The sequence below is a fragment of the Sarcophilus harrisii genome, chromosome 4 (genome assembly GCF_902635505.1).
Source record: "Sarcophilus harrisii chromosome 4, mSarHar1.11, whole genome shotgun sequence".
NCBI classification, from domain to species: Eukaryota; Metazoa; Chordata; class Mammalia; order Dasyuromorphia; family Dasyuridae; genus Sarcophilus; species Sarcophilus harrisii.
In genome coordinates, this window is record NC_045429.1 from 444,582,324 (window position 1) to 444,600,114 (window position 17,791).

Genomic DNA, 17,791 nt, shown 5'->3' on the forward strand with positions numbered 1-17,791 from the left:
TGGGTCCAATAATAACACTTCAGGGCTGCCGTGAGGCTCAGATGAAGCACAAATGGTCATCAGAAACCTTGAAGACACAATATAAAGGCTAATTCTGAGTGACTTCCCCATCCCACACAGTGCTATCCCTATATCACAGATGGGAAACTGAAGGATCCAACAGGTTTGTCCTTGATCACAAAGCTAATGAGCGGGAGAGCTGGGATTCGAACCTAGAGCTCCATGCCCAGAGCAGCATTTCCTCCCCACTGCCTTCCCACAATATGCCCGGCTCACCGAGGCTTGTCACCTGGCCACGCACAACACTTCCTTCAAATTAGACACACACGTGCACACACACACATTACACACACATCCCACATGTGATAAGAGCACACACGCCATAATGCACATTTCACTTGCACACATGGGTACATAGCACACGTTTCTCACTTGCACACACATGCCATAGTGCATGGACATTTCATGTATATGGCAGTACACATGCACACCACTTATACACACAGGTGACACAGCACATGTATGCTTCACTCATGAACACACATGCACACACCACAAGATTTCGCATGCACACAGCCACCCACATACATTGCACTCACACATGTGTCACATGAATGTGGACATTTCACTTGCACAATGTACACACCAATGCAACATACATATCACCCACACAGTACATGCATGGACATGCTACACATGTACATTTCATTTACACATGCACACAGTACACATCACACACATATTTTACAGACATACTTGTCACACAGCGTACATTTCACTTGCACACATGTACACCTTTATTCACTCGCACACACATGTGTCACATGCACATGTGTCACATGCACATGTGTATATCACTTGCACAATGCACACATATACATGTCATAGTATATTTCACCCCCACACAGTACACACAGTAATTTCACATACATACAGCCATAAATGTAAGTTTTACTTGTGCACACATGCACTGTACATACCACACGTGGTGATTTCATGTGCACACATGTCACACACGTACATTTTACTTACACGTGCACACATGTACACATCACAGAGAGATCTCACGTGCACACACTTCACTTGCACACACATGTACATGTCACACACGTACATGTTCCATTATGCACAACATGCATATCACCCATATTTCACATGCACACATGTCATGTACGTTTCACTCACACGCATGCATGTATGCACAGAGATCACAGAGATTTCACATGCACACACATCACACAGGCCATTTCACTCACACACATGCACACATGTACACACCACACACAGATCTCACATGCACACACTTTATAAACTTGCACACACACATACATATCACACAATGCATGCATTTTACATATTCACGCATGTATAGATCACACAGATTTGATATGCACACCTCACATACATTTCACTTACACAATGCACATGTACATATCACACACAGATTTCCCATGTTCACACACATGTACATTTCACTCACACACACGTACACAGCCCATTCTCGCTCCTGGGTTACTGGGAACTGGAAGAGCTGAAGACAGTGGGAGGAGGCCCCCGAGACAGTGGAGGACACGGGTCACAATCCGCATGGAAAAAGGCAACGTCCACATCAGAGAAAGTCACAGATGCTCAAGGTTTGGGGACGGGAAGGACATGAGTGCGAGAAGTGTACCAGATGAATTGGAGGGGGAAAGCTCAAGAATGGCAAGGAGAAAGGGCAACTGGATCACAAGACACCAAGAAGAGATTTAGGGGAAGGGGAAGGGGAAGGGGAAGAGGAAGGCAAAGGCAGAAAGGAAATACCGAAGGTCGTGAAATTCATGTATTTAAGCCTGTCCCTGGGGAAGAATCAAAGGAATGCACTCCTTCCCATCTCCAGAGGTGATGGACTATGGGTATGAAACACTCTGCCTCTGTTGATACCTCTGATAGATCTCTTCGTTTTACTAAACTTCTCCCCCAAGCCCCACCTCCCCACCCATTTTCTTTTCCAGTCTTTGTTACAGGGGATTGGGGCTCTTTGGGTAGAGAAGGGGAGATGGGAGAGAGCTGTTTGGAAATAAAAGTATTAGAAAAAACAAATCAATTATTTTAACCCCCCCCCCCAAAAAAAAAAAGACTGTGGACAAACCCCAGAGAGGAGAGTTCTTTGCACTTACTTTTCTGATTTAAAGGTGGCTCATGAAAAGATATTTCAACTTAAAATCAGGAATACCCAAGTTCAGTATGGACTGTCACTAAACCTGTCAGTCTTGGTTTAATGTAGACAATAACAAAAAAGGTTATTTGGCAGAATCGAACTAGAGAAACAAGTTAAACCCTTTGCAAAATTTAAATCCTCCACAAATGCAACTGTGATTGTTATCATTACTCTTGGGGTACAAAGTCCTCTGGTTGTCCCGAGGATTGGGGGGCAGGAAGAGTCGCCACCCCCCAACTCCAGCTCCACAGGTTGAAGGGTCGCTGGCCCCCTCTCTGGACTATTCCTCCCCAAAGGAAGAGGAATCGTGGAACTCTGCTTGATCATTCTGGTAAAACCTCCTTCTCTGCCCCTATAATGGCCCCGTAATGACAGTTAATAAGCAAAAATTCAAACCCTTGTAAAGGCAAGCCAGAAAAAGGAAAAAAAAAAAAATGCTCTCATGGCAATGAAGTTTCTGCAAAAAGAATGAGACCAGTGTTCAGAAAGAGAAAGGGGAATAATGTCTGAAAAGGAGAGGAAGGAAATCCCAGGGATAAACTTTCTCAAAGAACAGGGTTGCTGATTAAAGGATACAAAATCAAGGTTTCCTAAAAGGTTTTGTAGAAGACCAAAACTTCAGTGTCTCCCCCCCCCCCAAGTTCACCCACAACCCTATCCAACTTTAAGAATAAATGCGAACACAGGAAAATAAAAAAGTGCAGTGGGCCACTCGGGATGGCCCAAAGGCAACTGACCAGATTCTCTGGGGAAGCCTGCGTCCCCCTTCTCAGAACAATGCTTATAAATGCATGGGATTCTAATGGGTTGTAGGGATAGTTCAGTATTTCTTGGCAGAGAGATACACAAGGAGTTGACCATTTCTTGTCCAGTTTATTTGACAGCTGAGTAAACTGAGGCAAACAGGGCAAAGTGACCTGCCCAGGGTCACCCAGCTGGGAAGTGTCTGAAGCCAGACTCTAACCCAGGAAGAAGCTCCGTGGTCAGGATTCTATCTACCTGGCATCCTACAATCAGTAGAAGTCAACCAGTGATACTGAAATAAAGTTATTGAATGTGAGAAATCCCATTTCTGATATTGACCAGCCATATGGGCTTGGGCAAATCTTTTACTTTCTCTGAACCTTTACTTTCTCTGAATCTTCTCATCTGGAAAGTGGGTATGTATAGTGACGCTCTTGAATTCTCCCCAGGATTATTGTGCCTCGCCTTCAGTCAGAGAATGGTCCCAGTCAAGACCCACTGGATGGACAGAATCACAGACAAGAGGGCAACTCGTCTAAAATCCTCACTGTACAGAAAAGCAAACTGAGGCTCCCCGGGCTCACCACAGTTACTCCGGTTCTGTCAAATGCAGCACCTGAATCCAGAGGCTGTTATGCAAGCCCGACACGTTATTCTCAGCCCCCACCCCAGAGTTCTGTGGGCCACGGGGTAAAAGAAGCCGCAGCTTTGCTCCTTCCCTTTCCCCAGGAAGCCCCAGAGGCCACGAGAACTCCCAGGCCTTTGACTGCCTTCTAGCTGAGACTTGGTGACCTTTCTTGTGTCCAGGGTCCCTGAGGGGCACAGCCTAAAATGCCTTTAAATACCGAGGATGCCAACCGGGCCGGAACAGTAAAAAGCAGAAAAGGCAAGTCCCCAGATCCCAGCTTAGGAGCTCCCTCGAGTCGGAACCCCCACTTTACGGAGCCAGAGGAGGAGATCCATTTGTTTCACGTCACACAGCTTGTGGCAGAAGGAGATAAGAATCCAGAGCTCTTATGAGCACGCAGGTTCAGAAATCCATTGAACTTATTTATCTCCTGCTTCCCATCTCCAGAGGATTTTCTTAATTGGAAAACTTAATAATAAATACTCAGCTTTCTCTTAAATTTGTGCCATGGTACAAGATGGCTTCCCATGCTAGGCTGGGGGCCGGAGGACACTCAAGAGGGTAGTTCTGTTTTATTGCAACAATTTACTGACTTTTCTATATTTAAGGAAAAACAAAACAAAGCGAAGGAGGGTGGGGTTTGGGATAATGGGCCAGGCAGTCCGAGGCTTCCATCTAGACATGGACATATGGGGTGGGAGAATGAAAGACTGAAGAGCAAAAGATGTTTAAAATCATCTCCAGAATTCCCAATCAACCGTTAAGCAGTGGGAGAATGCTAGAAGGGGAAATAATCCTTTCCCCAGGAGAAATGAGCAAGTCCCAAACCGTACCATTAACTCTTCCAGATCATGTAAACACAAGTATAACATTGCAGAGACAACAATCTCCAGGCCAGAATAGCTGTGCTGATGGAGAAGGGGGGAGAGACGGAGGGGGAGCCTTTGAAATGAAAATCTTCTTGTTTCACAGGCAGTGAACAAGGCTTGACAGTCATGGGGACACAGAGCAGAAAGAATTACAGGCTTCCTTCCACTCCCAAGGCAGGCGGCCGGTCGCGGAAGGGAGTGGGAACCCGATCGAATTTGGATTCACCATTTCCCAACCTTCCCCATCTATAAGTCACGGCTTCTGCTCCATGACACGGACAAATCCCCATCGGCCCAACAGGCAGACACGCCCGGGGAAGGAAGACCCCCTGGGAGAGGAAATGCAGAGTGTCTCAATGGAATCACAGGGCCAGTCCACAACCCCGGCCACCCACCGCAAAAAGGAATTCCTGGACGCCTCCACGTGCCTGGGCAACAAGCATGAAAATTTCCACGAGAAGAAAGCGAATGGTCTCCCTCAAGGATCCAAATCAGAGATGGAGAGCTGGAAGAAACCTCGGACATCATCCAAGGCAACTCACTCATTTTGCAAATGAGGAAACTGAGGTTCAGATGACTAGTCAATAATAGTTTATTTAGCCTTCACTATATGTCAGGCACTGGGGTCGTATCCTAATTGAAGATCAAGTGTGAAAAATAACTACATGCACATAAGACACAGAGAATAAAGAGATTAGTCCCAACTTAAGTCCCAAGTTCTTCAACTGTGGGTCAGAATTTCATATGGGATCACATAATTGAATGTGGGGGCTGTGGAATAATGATTTATGATCAGCAAATGTTTGATTTGTATACTCATTTATAGACTTATATACCTGGTGTCACATAAATATTCCTCAGGCCAAAAGGGGTCACAAGTGGGAAAAGTTTAAGAAACCCTGGTTTAGTGACTTATCCAAATGGCACACAATACATGAAGAAAAACAAGGAGGGAAGGGAGATCATAACAGCAACTAATCACCAATCAAGAAGCATTTATGGGAGGCCTACTATGTGCTAGACACTGGCAAAATAAGTCAATGGAATTAAAGATTGATGACTCTCTTGGATTTAAAGCTGGAAGAAAAGTTAGAGGCCATGGATTCCGACCATAGCATCTTCCAGAGGAAGAGGAGCCCAGAGCAGGCCAAAAATGACTTGTTCACGATGACACAGGAAAGCGTCAGAACCCACAATTCCTCACTTGCCTACACTACCACTTTTTCTACATAAGAAAGACATTGAGACTTGGGGAAAGCAAAGGATACGAGGGGAAATTTAGGCAATCTATAAAAAAGTCAATCAGTTTATATTTCTTAAAAAAGAGATCAGATCACAAATGGTTAAAGTCATTTACTCTTCAGGTGAACTAAAGTCAGGAGGGCAAAAAGCATCTTCAGAAACATAAGCCCAACAAGATGGCTCTGAAATAGAGAAGGACACAACCCAATTCACACTCGTTCTTTCACCCAACACTGAATACACAACAGTCCTACTGGGCATTAATAGACAAGTCAATTAACTCTCCCAGGGCAGGAGTTTAGAGTCCATCACCCATTCCAGCCCGATGCAAATGACAGGACACGCTCACACATGTGAAGGAACAAAGCTGCTTCAGAATAAACAAGGGTCCCCCGATCACTGTGGTCTCTGGGGGAGCGAGGAATCCTGCTTTTCCAACCCTTCCCAATCAAAACAGCTACTCTTTTCTTCCCTGTGGCTAAAGAATTCTATTTCTGTGCATGTGTATACATATACATGCACACATACACATGCACACACACACAGCTAGGAATTCCCATACATAGAAACACACATGTAGGCAGGCACATGTATACTACACATGTAAGTACTCACATGTAGACACATACACATGCCTCCATGGAAATACACATGCTGACACCTATATAAGCACACATGTGTAGACACATCGATGCACACATGTAAATATATAGGCATAAAACACCTGTATATAAACACACACATATACGCACACCTACATATGCACATATAGATAGGCACACAATATGTAGACAAACATATAGACACATATAGACACAAATACTCATATATAGACACATCCATAGAGAGGATAAACACCTACACATATACATATAGCACACACATGTGAGCCCACACAGACACACAATAAACATATACAAATATATAGGCACACAACACCATATATACACACATATGTAGACATATGCGTGCATATATATAAACATACACTCCTACATATATACTCACAGATACATCACATTTAGACACAGAGATACAATACACACAAACATATACAGGCACACAAAAACACTATATATACACATACATATATGTAGACATATCCATCCATATATATGAATAAATATACACTCCTACATATATGATCATAGATACATTACATATAGACACAGATATAATATGCACAAACATATATACACATGTAGGCACATATAAACACTATATATATATATATATATATATATATATATATATATATATATACACATATAAAATACACATTCATCCATATAAACATACATCCCTACACATACACTCATAGATACATCACATTTAGACACAAAGATACAATACACACATACACACATATATAAAAACATAAACACTAAAGATAGATACATCTCTCTCTCTCTCTCTCTCTCTCTCTCTCTCTATATATATATATATATACACACACACACATACACACACCCCTACATGTACACTCATAGATACATTACATAGACATATATAGACACTACACACACACATACATATACATATATAGGTACACATAAACACTAGAGATAGACACATCCATATATATATATATTTATAAATATACACACCTATATATACTCATAGATACCTTACATATAGACACACAGATACAATACACACATATATAAAAACACATAAACACTAAAGATAGACACATCCATATATATCCATACACACACCTCTACATGTACACTCACAGCTACATGACATATAGACACTACACACACAGACATACACACATCTATAGGTACACACTATAGATAGACAGACACATCCATATATATATTTATACACACATGCACATATGTACTTGTGGATACATCACATGTAGACACACGGATACAATACACACATATACACACATGTAGGCACACAAACACTATGTATGCACATACAATCTATCCATATAAATAAATACACCCCCTCCACATACACAGACCCATTATTACACAGAGACATATATAGACACTACACGCACATACATATACCATCTATAGGCACTCAAACACTACAGACAGAGACACATCCATATATATATTCATACACACATGCACACATATACTTGTGGACACATCACACGCAGACATACACACTCGGGATTCTCGATGCTGCACGTCGGGCTGCTGACGCGGCCGGCCGGACCCCGGTGGCGGCGGGGCCAGGGCAGGCTCGGTGGGGCAGAGGTGCCCAGCCCGCCCGGCGCTGTAGCACCCCCTGCCCCCCGCCCCCCGCCCCCCGCAAGCCGCCGGAGCCTCCCCGGGACAACCTCCCCCCTGAGTCTCCGTTGCCAGCGGCAGCGGGACCTGTCAGCCAGAGGAGACTCCGGGGAGGCAGCTGGTCTCTGGGGGGGAGAGCCGCCGGGAGAACACGCCGCCTTACCTTCTCGGCATACTTGAACTTGACATAGAACCAACTGGACTTGATCATTGTCTCAGCCGCACCCCCGGGAGGCAGGGGGCGTACGGGGGGGGGGGCGGCGGGGGGCCTGCAACGACCCCTCACTGTGCCGCGTAAAGGCAGCCTGCGTCCGGGAGGTTTCCTGGGGACGGGGGCTCTCCCCAAGGCCAGGGGGAGGGGAAGGGTCCCGGAGGCCGCCCCCCTCCCGCACACCTCAGCCCTCCCCTGGGCGCGCGCTCGGGCTTGTGAGCCTGCACCCCGCTCCCTCCCCGCCCGGCCGGCCCCGCTCCCTCCCTCCCCGCCCGCCGCCCTCCCTCTTTCTCCGCTTCTCCCTTGGCTCTCTGACAAGAGAATTCCTCAAATGGACTTGAGCCGCATTCATCCCAAATGGCACATGTCAGTAGAGCCGGGAGGCCGGCCGGGGCCTGGCAGCCTCCCAGCGGGGGGAGGGGAGGGCCTCCGCCCCCGGCCCCGCGGGATGAATAATGAAGCCCAGCTCTCCCCGGGGGCGCAGATTAACACCCGGCTAAACATTATTCTGACAACAGCCGGGGCCCCCGCGGCCGGGCCCGCCTGAACCCTCCCGGCCCCCAAAAAGGAGCCGGCGGCCGCCTCTCTGTCCGCCCGCCTCCCCAGCCCCTCTAAAACCCACAGAGACCGCTTTGCTTTTTTTGGGGGGGAGGGGGCTGCATCTCTGGCACAACCCGAATGCGCTTCTCACAGACTCTCCGGCCGCAGAGGCCACCTGGAAGGGGGGCCCGGCTGCGCCCCCTCCTCCTGGCCGCCACCGTCCCCGAAGCCGCCGGCGGCAGGGAACCTGGCAACTGCGGGTCTGGGGGACAGCCGACGGGCTCTGGTGTCCGCCTGCTCATTAAGCCTCCCGGGATGGAGGAAGAGGGGCACCCCCTGTGCAGGGAGGGAAAGGGGCGAAACAGCAGGAGCCGGAAACCGCTTGGGCAAGTGTCAGCCCCAAGCCGTCCTGGCGTCGGAAAGGGAGACAGAGAAGTAGGAGAACAAGGAGAAATCCCGGGGGGCTGAGCGCGCGCCGCCAGCGCGACCCCCTCATTCTGACAGAAAAAGAAACCGAGGTCCAGGATGGGAGACTCACCCCCGGGCGGGAGCCAGGATTCCCAGCGCGGCCCCTGCCATCCCAAAAGCCTGGGCCGCCGTGACATCCCTCTGCCGTCCCAAGTCTGGGGACTTGTCCTATCTACCTTCCCCTGCTCACAAAACCTTAGCCTGGGAGCTCCCTAGCAAACTCCCGCTGAATCGGATCTTTCCATCTCTCTCTCTCCAACCTGACATTTTAAGCCCCAATCAATCCAAAAAGCCCGGATCAATCCACTGGATGCAGAGCGTCAGAGCCGACATGTCAAAGCCGTCCCCTCAAATCACGGGGCAGACAAGAGGAAAGGAGGAGGTAGGATCTGGTTTTCACAAATATCCCCCCAGACTCGAGCAGAACGTGGGAACCTGGGAGGAAGAAGGGAGAGGAAATCCCAGCTGAGGGGGGGAGGGAGATTCTGGCTCAAGAATCAGAACGTCATGGAAGGACCCTGAGAGGTCCCGGACCCCGCCCCCGCCCCCCCCATCCTGAGCTTCCAAACTGAGACCTTTGATCACTGCAGGCGGAACCAGAGCAACAAGGGTGAGTCCAGCCCCCCACGACCTAAAATGCTCAAGAGCTGGAGAAGGGCAATACATGTAACTGAATTTGAACCATTTAGTCCCCCTCTTCTTTTAGAGTCTTTATAGCAGGTAAGTATTCATCTAATTGCACACTTTGCAAGGTAAATCCAGAGTTGTAGATTGTTTCCAGAACATCTTCCTTGGGCTTGGCCAATGCCAGCCTCCTGGAGCTCAGTGCCAGGCCCCGGGAAGGCAGGAGAGAAGGTGGAGATAGAAACGGCCGCCCCCTGACCACAGGGCAAACCAGAGAGTGGGACGCTGATGAGCACTGATTTCAGCTCCTTCCTCTTCACATTCCTCTTTGTTTTCCAAAACATTCCAGGATTATTTATTTCCACAAAGTGGATAATTGGGAAATTAGTGGAAGGAGAAAAGGGAAAGGGGGAAGGATGGGAGAATGGGGGATGGGCAAGGAGGAAGGAACCCAAAACGTTACAGATTTAGAGCTGGGAAAGCCTGTGAAGGCCACCTGATGGAGGCCTCTCATTCTGGCCATAAGGAAACTGTTTCTGGAGAAGTTGGATGAATTACCCAAGGTCACACAGAGGAAGGTTATACTAAGTGGCGAACAATCTATAATGGTAAGAAGTGGTAAAGATTATGGCTTGAACCAGCCCTCTGAGTCCAAATCCAATCTCTTCAAAGACATCACATTCAATTGAATGCTTGTCAAAATGCTACTGCATTGTGTGTGTGAGAGAGAGACAGACAGACACAGAGGGAGACAGAGAGAGAGAGAGAGAGAGAGAGAGAGAGAGAGAGAGAGAGAGAGAGAGAGAGAGAGAGAGTGTGAGTGTGAGTGTGAATGTGTGTGTGTTTCCAATAGACTGTGAGGTCTTAAAGTGCAGAGATTTTTTTTGTTGTTGGTTTTGTCTCTTTTCTGCACATAGTAGGCACTTGATAAATACTTATTGATTGTGTGAAGCTCTGTCTGTGATGGTGTAAGAGGTTCTATAGATCAACATCTGAAGAGGTGCCCAAAAAGCTGAGAACTGAAAGGACCTGACCAAGCTCACACAGTGCTAAGGCAGTACGGGAACCTGGGGATCCAGGTGACATGGCCCATGCTATATGCACTGTGTGTGGCACGCTGCCTCCCATGTTTTAATTACCAACATTTACATTCACTGAGCTCTTCACCCTGGAAAGAACCCTACAAATGATCTATTCCAATAATCATGTTCATTTAACAGAAGAGGAAATTATAGGTTTGCTACATGTATGACCGAATGGAAGGAAATGTTTTCTTTAGTTTCATTGTAAAGATACTTAATCCTTGTACTAATTAGGGAAACAAAGGAGCAAAAATGAGGCTATCATCTCAATGGAATGTCTGATCACAAGATGCCATGTCGATCGGGTTTGCATCCGATACACAACTTCTCAGACAATACAGAACAAAAGGCTGTTCCACAGAAAAGATGCATGCAAGGCTTTCTAGACAAAGACGGTGAAGGGAAAGCAGATAGAGTGGAAGAAAGAACTTGGAAGAAATCAGAAGTGGGAATTTCAGGAAAAGAAAATAACAGGGAGAAAAAGGTGAGCGGTTTGTGAGTGTATCCCAGTGCAAAACTTCATTAACAAGATACAGTCGGGGGATAAATCCCCATGCTAGGTTCTGTCTCAGTTAACAAAAGTACTATCCACAGCTGGACATTATCACATTCATTTTCCCTACTATAAAAATGCCGTGTTTCAGGCATCCAATGAAATCCAACCTATTGAAAAGTAAGATTCGAGGTAAGTTCCCACTTTATGGAAAAATGGGAGGCCAAGTGTGTCAGAACTCAATTTCAGAAAGTTGGTCCAGGGCCACTGAAAGGGAAAGACGAGACTGGAAAGCAGAGCAGAAAAGGGAAACCTTTCTGAAAGCCGGACTACCAACTCCACAGGCTTTTCCGCCATTTTTGTCAGGAGTGCTACACCCTGACAGAATTTTGATCAGCAGCAGCACAGGAACGGATAAACGGCCTGGCTTGTGCAATTTCACCATCACCGAAACCAGAGCGACGACTAACTGGACTGAGACTGAGACAGACTAGAGAACTGGGAACCTGGGATCTGGGTCTCTGAGCCAGGACATCTTGGGTTCAAGTCGATGACCAATCGTTGGGGCACTTTGGGCAAGTCATGTAAAAAAGGGCTCCCTGCTCCTCAACTGATTCATTTGAAATTCGCCTAAAAACCAGGGGGAGGCTAGATTAGACCATTTTTGAGATTCCTGCCAACTCTGTATCTGTGATAAATTACTACAAAATGCATACAAAGATCTCACTGACAAGAGATAGCTTTCCTGTTGGATGCTCCCTGCGCTGAGATCACAGACATGGACAGCTCACCACCAAGAAAAACCCTCCAGCAAAATCCCTAATGCTTCCCATCCTTTATAAGGGGAAAAAAATAAAAGTAATTTATTTCAAGCTTATCTTTTTAAAAAAATCACTTAAATTAATCATTCTGATTAACCTTCCCCCATATCCTGGTGGGGAAAAAGCCATCCAATAGGCAGATAGCTATCAATTTATCAGGGACTTTCCCTCTTTTACTTTGTACCCTCGTCCACTTTCCACTCTCTTTAGCAGAAATTTCCCTCTGAAAATGGAAGCGAGTCCTAAGGCTGGCTTATTTCACCTGTCACTGCCGCCATCATGAAGGGGCCAGGGGACTCAGGGACTGATGCTGCTAAGGCTGAATCCCACAGCTTCCCCTGAAGGCTTGGGAGGAGCAGCTGAGAAAGAAGAATCCATGTTGGCAGGGCCTATCTGTCCCTTGCCATTCACTTCATCTCTATCTCAATTTTTTTCATCTAGAAAATGAGGATAATAATATTATCTACCTCAAAGGTTGCTATGGAAATCAAATGAGGTAACATATGTAAAATGTTTTGCAAACTAAAGTGCCAAATACATGTTAGCTGCTATATTAATTTTTATTATTTATTATTTTAATTATCATTTATTACTAAATTTATTATTATTTTAATTAAACATACCATCAAGACAGACCATCAAGTGCTGACAGAATCATTGAGTGATGGTGATTTAGAACTAGAAAGAACCTTTAAGTCTTTTTAATTTGGAGTTCATTTTTAGCGACTTCTCCTACTGTCACACAATAAGCAGTGGGGCCAGAATTTGTGTGGTTTGTAAGAATATACAGCAGGATTTGATCTTCACTAAGTCCAAACCCAGCACTTTATGCCTTACTTTACGTTCCCTACATTCGCGAGGAATAGATTATATAAGGAATATTATCCACATTTCCCAAATGAAGGTTTAATTTAGGCAATGTTCATTTCCCACCCAGTTGCTCTCCTAGTTTCCATGATGACAACTATCGGTCTCCAAGATGGACTAAACACCATAACTTAGACCCTTGCCCCAGGGTCCTCTCCCTCCCTCTTGCTGGATAGAGTGAATGGTGGGATCTGAGAGCCCCTTCCAGACCTCCCATCATTTAAATAGGTCCCCCAGAACATTGACTTTACCCTTCTCCCCCTGCCCAACATCACCATCTCAGGAAACTGATCATCCGGCAATATGGAATCGATTCTGTACCTTCTGGTACCACTCCCTCTGGCTGCAGAACTTCATCACTCCCTCATGGAGGGCTCAGCACACAGTAGGTGCTTTCAGAAGCCTTTGATTGATTCTGACCCCCCAGACTGGCCCTCATTTTGCCAGCCTGTCCTGTTCACTCCTGAATTACAGAGCCACACATGTTAAATCAAATCAAACTAGACAAGGCCTGACAACGGCATTTGAGAAACTGACAGATTCTGGGTTAAGATTCAGCAGGAGAATGGAAAGGTGACCTTTTCATGTTTTATTTTTGAGAAACAGTAGGGACAGATGGCAAAAAGATGAAATAATTAAGAACTTTGAATACAGAACTTTCACCCGGCAGTCAGGATAAAAAAGAAACCTGTATTCTCCTTCATTTCTTGCAGTAATAAATACATCTTTTTTTCCCTTTTCTATTTTTCTTGCTGTTATTAATTCCACTGGAAAAGGGAAGCAGTTGTTTGAGTTCAGCATTTCAAAAGGCAGAGTTCGTGCCAATTTTACCATCATCTAACCTCTTCCGTACACCTTCGAGGCACCGAGCCCAGGGTGAATGAAGCCAGGGCCCGCTGCCAAAACTGGAGGCAAACACAGGCCGGCTCTTCACTGGGTAAAACAGGTTTCCAGAGTCTCGGCCAAGGCCCACAGCCTCGCTGGGATTTTAGGTGAGGGCTGCTGGGATCATGGATCTGGGGCAGCTCAGGAACTGGAGGAGCTGGCCTGGAGTCAGGGAGGCAGGGTGATCCTGAGCCACTCGCTCCCCCTGCCCGCCTCAGTTTCCTCATCTGTAAAATGAGCTGGAGAAGGAAATGGCCAACCAGTCTCTCTGCCAAGAAAACTCCAAATGGGGGTCACAGAGAGCTGGACACCATTAATATGACCCGAGAACAGCAAAATCATTGAGCTACACTTGGAAGAGATCTCAGAGGTCAAAACTCCATTCAATTCATAGAAGGGGAAACTAAGGCAGAGGTCAGTCACACGCTAGTCAATGTCTAGGGCTTAGTTTGAACCCAGAACTGAGTGCCCAGAGCTGTCTGGCAGCTTTACGTTCTGAATAAGCAAAGAATTTCAAACACACGAGTCACAGGATATCTGGGAACAATAACACTGAGGGGCAGGTGGAGGCAGCCTGTAGAAGGTGGGATCTGAACCAAACCTGGAAAGAGGCGGAGGACGGGGAAGAAGGGGAGTGAAGCGGTGAAAGAGCCCAGGGATGTGGGAGACATGGAAGGAACACCAAGGAGGTGGGAGGCTGGATCAGAAGGTTCCACTGAAGGCGACTGGAGGTGGAGGGAAGGCCCCCGGCTAAATATCCTCCAGCAAAGATGGGAGAAAAGGCCTGGAGAAGGTTATCCAGCCCTCATCTGGACAACAAGATCCTGGAAACTCAAAGCAAACCGCTGCTGTCGTCCGAATACATGCTCACCAGCACAGGGCTCTCCCCCCCACAGATCACTATCTGATCATACATCCAGAGGTCACACGATGCCCTTTCTACGCCCAAGAGAGCTGGGGCGTCGAACTCCAAACGAACACTCTCAGAGTTGCAGTAAAACCCAGCAAACGTTTGTAAAGTCCCGGTTTTTCTTTGAGGGTAAAGCTTAAGAACCTAAAGAACAGAACAACCAGGAAGAAATCGTTGTGCCCAGATAAGATCAGGTGAGCAAGGTGGAGCTGCGGACAAGGAGCCCTCTGCATGCCGGATGCTAGGAAATCAGGGCAGCACGCTGAAACAAGGAGGGGTGCCCTTGAGTTAGGAGACGTTACAGAGCCGGGGATGTGGTCAAAAGCCAGGCCCGCGGTGGCTGTGACATTGAAGCTCCTGTTCTAAGTTTTTACAGTGTATCTCTGTCTCTGTGTACACACACACTCACACATACATATGTAATGTTTATATTTCTAAATATAAATATAAACAGATACGTGTGTATATATACACACAAATGCATGTATATATACACACACATATAAATGCTCTGTATTTGTGAAGAATTGTTTCTTTGGTCAGCTGTTTTCCGGCCATGTCTAACTCTTGATGACCCCGTCTGTGGTTTTCTTGGCAGAGATACTGGAATGGCTTGCCATTTCTTTCGGCTCATTTTACAGTTTGGGTAAACTGAGGCAAAAGGGACTATGTGACCTGCCCAGAATTACACAGCTAGTAAGTGTCTAAAGCCAGATTTGAACTCAGGGTGCCTCACAGCTGCTCTTATGTAGGAAAAACATATAAACCACTATTTCCTATCCATTTTATGTGGGCCAGTGCCTCATGACACAAGCCAGAGGAAAAGAAGCAGCATCTTTTCCTCCTGGAACCAACACCGAGGAAGAAGGGCAGGTGGGAGGGTGACGTACATCACCATGGTTCTGGATCCTCCCAGGACTTGGGCTCATGTAATAATTTAGATCAGGATAAATCAAGCGTAGCTCCTGATGAGAAACAGCCCACCCTAGAGAGGAGGCTCACACGGGGGTCTCTGCGGGACGCTTTCCACCCAAGTAACATGAACTTTCTCCATCTGACAGACAAGAGCAGGCAGTCAACAATTAGCTGCGAGCAGCTACTGGGTACTCAGACCTGATCTGTGCCCACTGGAGAGGGAAGGGGATGAGAAGAAAAAGTAGGAGAGGAGGGGGAAGAGAGGGAGGAAGAAGAGGAGGAAGAAGAGGAGGAGAGAATGGGCCTGACCTTCTAGGACTGTGCTCTAAGGTTGGAAGACTGATTATACACTAATTATAACACATGGGAAATGACTGAAGAGCTCTCATAGAGTGGTACACCAGGAAGTGCCAGTTACTGGAGTAAGTACATGAGGGGCCAAGGGAAAGCAAGGGACGGAGCGAGAGAGGGGGAAGATGGAGGTTTATTGTGGGGACCTTCCCATGGTGAACCCCTGAGGAGCCCCTCTCCCACAAACATCACCTCAGGAGTAATGGCTGCACATTTGGTTCCCCTAAGGGATTATAAGGATGCCGAATTTCTCCTTAAAACGAGGTTTTGTTCTTTAATATTCCTGGACTGCCAGCTCACTTCCAGTGCAGGAACAGCCCATTATTTACTCCATGGTGGCTCAGTGCATCAATTATGGTAATAGTTTGTGAATAACGTTTGCATTATGGGAAAATGAGCCTGGTTCCTCCTCAAACCATCCCTCTGGAAAATTGTCACAAACATGTGTCATCTATCTCCCCTTGCTCCGCACCAATTAGCAATTACATCCGTTTTGTTTTCTTTATTTTTATAAGACAAAGAGAAGGAAGGGCTACCAGGAAGCTGACGTTTCAAAGGCACAATCCGTAAGACCACAGCCCTGGAGCCTGAAGAGGATCCTGGCGACTGTCTGGTCCAACGGCCTCCCAGATGAGGGAACCGAGGCCCACCGAGGTCAAGGGACTAGCTGTGACCACACAGCTAATAAATAACAGAGAGAAGATTTAAATCCCCGGAAATCTGATTTTATGTCGAAGACTGCCTGCTTCCTCTCAATTTAATTCAATTATCACTTATTGAAAATCACTGTGCCTGGTACTGGATATATGAAAATTATTGTTAAAAACAACAATAAATCCTTTCCTCGAGGAGCTTATATTTTACTTCCCTGGTTTGCAAAATTTACACAAATAAACATAACATGGGAGGAGGTGATAAAGGTGAAGAGATTGAGAAAAAGACCTCTAAGAAAGTGTAGACAAGAGAGCTAGGGGCCATACCCCCTCTCCCCCAAGCGAATGCTAGCTGGCAAGCTCTCTACCCCTAACAGGCCACAGCCCGAAGGCCCGACTAGAAGGTGTCTCAGGTCCTTTCAGCCCTAGATCCCCAGCCACAATTTTGAGCAGAACTGGTGATTTTATGGGTAAAGGAGGGGGCAGGTGATCTGCTAAGGAAGAACTCAACTTATTAAATGGAAAGATGGGTTTTTTATAAAACTTAATATAAATGCTAATTGTTTGAAGATGATGAGGAGGATATAGTCTCAAAACCTCATAGTGTTACGGCACCAAACACACAGTAGACACTTAACAAATTCCTGTAAATTAAGACAAAGGCCTTTAACCTGAGTGCATGAGCCGTTTTATTGAACTACTCTGATCACTGGGTTTCAATAAAATTGGTTTCTTTTGTTATCATAGGTATTTTATCTCAAACATTTAAAAAAGATTATTCTGGGAAGGGCCCCAGAGACTCCACCTGACTTCCAAATGGGTTCACTTAACAAAGAGGGTTTAGAACCCCTGAAATAAGAGGCTAGTGTTAAAGCAAGGTGGAATAAAGGCCCAGTCCAGAGGACTTTCCCCTGGGGGTGGGGAGGGGAGCTGGGCTCCAGATGGAGGTTCAGCCAAAGCTTCAACAAGATGGGCACCAAGGCAGGAAGAGAGGCTGCTGGGGATGGGCGGTGGGTAAGGCTTGGCTTGGAGT

At 46.4% G+C, this 17,791-nt stretch overlaps 1 protein-coding gene across 1 annotated transcript in view; it reads right to left on the reverse strand.

The window, feature by feature from the left end:
- Positions 1–8,392, reverse strand: part of AUTS2 (activator of transcription and developmental regulator AUTS2) — a 760,235-nt gene extending 751,843 nt beyond the window's left edge. The window contains exon 1 of the mRNA XM_031968790.1: positions 8,102–8,392. Within this exon, the coding sequence (XP_031824650.1) occupies positions 8,102–8,149 (48 nt within the window). The 5' untranslated portion in view covers positions 8,150–8,392. The remainder of the gene's footprint in view (positions 1–8,101) is intronic.
- Between the last annotated feature and the right edge of the window lie 9,399 nt (positions 8,393–17,791).